General features: G+C 36.0%; 1 protein-coding gene across 1 annotated transcript in view; it reads right to left on the bottom strand.

Annotated features, from left to right (window-relative positions):
• EIF3E (eukaryotic translation initiation factor 3 subunit E) overlaps positions 1 to 2,292 on the bottom strand; it is a 42,989-nt gene that overhangs the window by 36,388 nt on the left and 4,309 nt on the right. Inside the window, exon 2 of the mRNA XM_013006673.3 lies at positions 1,321 to 1,438. Within this exon, the coding sequence (XP_012862127.2) occupies positions 1,321 to 1,438 (118 nt within the window). The remainder of the gene's footprint in view (positions 1 to 1,320; positions 1,439 to 2,292) is intronic.

The raw sequence follows: 2,292 nt of genomic DNA, 5'->3' as shown, positions 1-2,292 counted from the left end.
TGTGTGTGTGTAGGTGTGTGTATAAATTTTATATGCAGGTACCAGTCTTTCAACACCCTCATTAGCAAGTGTTATTATCTACTTTTTGCTTTTCCCAACAGTTTTATTGACATACTTCACATATCACACAAATTTAATATATTTAACTTGCATACAATTTTATTCCATTTTTGACACTTGTGGATCATATAATATAGAATCACTTTATATTTTATTCTTTATATCTCTCAGGTATATAATCACTGTCCTCTGGTAATTACCTATTTCTGGCCAAACATGAGAGAAATATAGTATTCCATGTTCAGTAGCATTTGTAAATAGGTAAGAGGAAACATTATTATTTTATAGTTAAAATAGTTTATAAATTTAATTAGGCTACAATTTTATACTCATAGCTCAACTTTTTTTTCCAATCGTCTATTTAGTGTCTTATTGATCTAAAAGAGGCCCCCCCTTCTTTGTAATATCTGATGAGCATATCATATTCATCTGAAACTCTAAATCTCACTGTCGATGAATCAATCCCCACTCACAACGACCCTACAACACAAAGCACAATTGCCCCTGCGGTTTCTGAGGCTGTGAATCTTTATGGAAGTAAAACCTTCATCTTACTTCCACGGAGCAGGCTGGGGGGTTCTAACTACTGACCCTGTGGTTAGTAGCCAAGAATAGAGCGTGACATAATTTTCAGCAATTTCTCAAGAGACTATCTTAGAAGCAAAAATTTATCACAATGGTGATGTTCAATTATAGGTGTACATTTTATTTTCATAATTTCCAATAACCGAACGTTCTTTAACTGGTGATATATATTGAGTCGGACTGAGGGTACATGATTTCTTTGGAAACCTAACAATAGGTCTATTTCTAGCTAAGGGGAAGTTAGGAATAAAATAACCTTATCAGCTCCTCATTATCCTCCTGAGGCTGGGCACAGAGGTTGGAAAGATAGGCTATAAGAATGGAGCGAAGTGATAAAGAAAGTTCAAGTTTCCCCTGCAGCAAGCAACCCATTTGTTCTAGGTGTTGTCCTAGCACAGAGGTTCTTTACTGCTGCACGACTGACCGTTTGAGCCAGGTAAGTCTTTATTTGGTGGCCAGGAAAGGCTGTCCTATGCAATGTGAGATCTTTAGCTGTATCCCTGGCCTCTAACAGCCCATGCCTCTCTGTAGTTGTCTCCAGATACTGCTAAATGTTCCCAGGGCAGCCCCAGCCCAATCCAGTGTGGAAACAGCTAAGTGGGACACTAGGCAAAAGGTTGAATTAACATTTAATACTGAAAAAACATTTTAGAATTAAAATTAAATAGAGATTACCTAGTTGATTGCATCTGCCTTGTAGTTTCTGGATCTTCAAACATTTTCACAATTGGTTCAGTTTCTGCCTGGAGTTGTTTTAGCTGTGCAACAACTGTGGTTCTTTTTTCTCGCAGAGCTAATTAGAAATGCAAAGGAGTGCTACAATGTGAAAGAGCATTAAGCTAAAGAGTTCTATAGAGTCACTATTTCTAATTTCTAGTACTTCAAAGATACAGGAGAATTATTTTCCTACTATTAAGGAACATGGGAAATTTGAGAAGTTTGGGAGGATAGGATATTATAATTTCATACTAGAATTTCAAGAGTTTAATTCTAAATATTTCTAATTTGTTTCTGTTTCTTTCTCTAATGTATCAAGCCAGTATTAAAGATCAGAAACAAGCTTAGAGAGTTAATATACTATTACTATGCACATTCAGTTAGGTTGTGAATAATTTAAACCAAGTCTATAATTCGTATCACTATGAATCTAGTTCTATAACCTGAACTATATCACTAAGGGTCAGAGATAAGCTTGCCTGGAACATAACCTGCTAGCAAGTGTTAGAATAGTTTCACTAAAAACAAGTTCTATTTTTTAAAAAGAGTTTTATTGGGATATACTTCACAGCCAAACATACAATTTAACCACTCAACCACAGTAAGATTTGTGCAATCATCACCACAATCAATTTCAGAATATTTTCTTCTCATAATTGTTAGCTCCCCTCTTTTCCAATCCCTCATTGCCACACCCCTATCCAGTTACTGTCTCCATAGATCTACTTAGACTGAATATCATATAAAGGAAATCATACAAAACTTAACCACATAAAACCACACAAAGCAAACAAGCCACAATCGACTCTACTGTGTGCTCTCTATGTGATAGCAAGGCTCTTCACATCCCTCAACTATGATCAGAGGGGATTCACTGGTGACTTAACCCATGTGACAACACTGCAAATGGATTTGGGGCATTTTTTTTTT

This window comes from Echinops telfairi, unplaced genomic scaffold, assembly GCF_000313985.2.
Source record: "Echinops telfairi isolate 266 unplaced genomic scaffold, ASM31398v2 ScPeMD7_1;HRSCAF=3_0, whole genome shotgun sequence".
Classification (NCBI taxonomy): domain Eukaryota; kingdom Metazoa; phylum Chordata; class Mammalia; order Afrosoricida; family Tenrecidae; genus Echinops; species Echinops telfairi.
The sequence above is the reverse complement of the archived record's forward strand: the minus strand, read 5'-3'. Positions and strand labels throughout refer to the sequence as shown.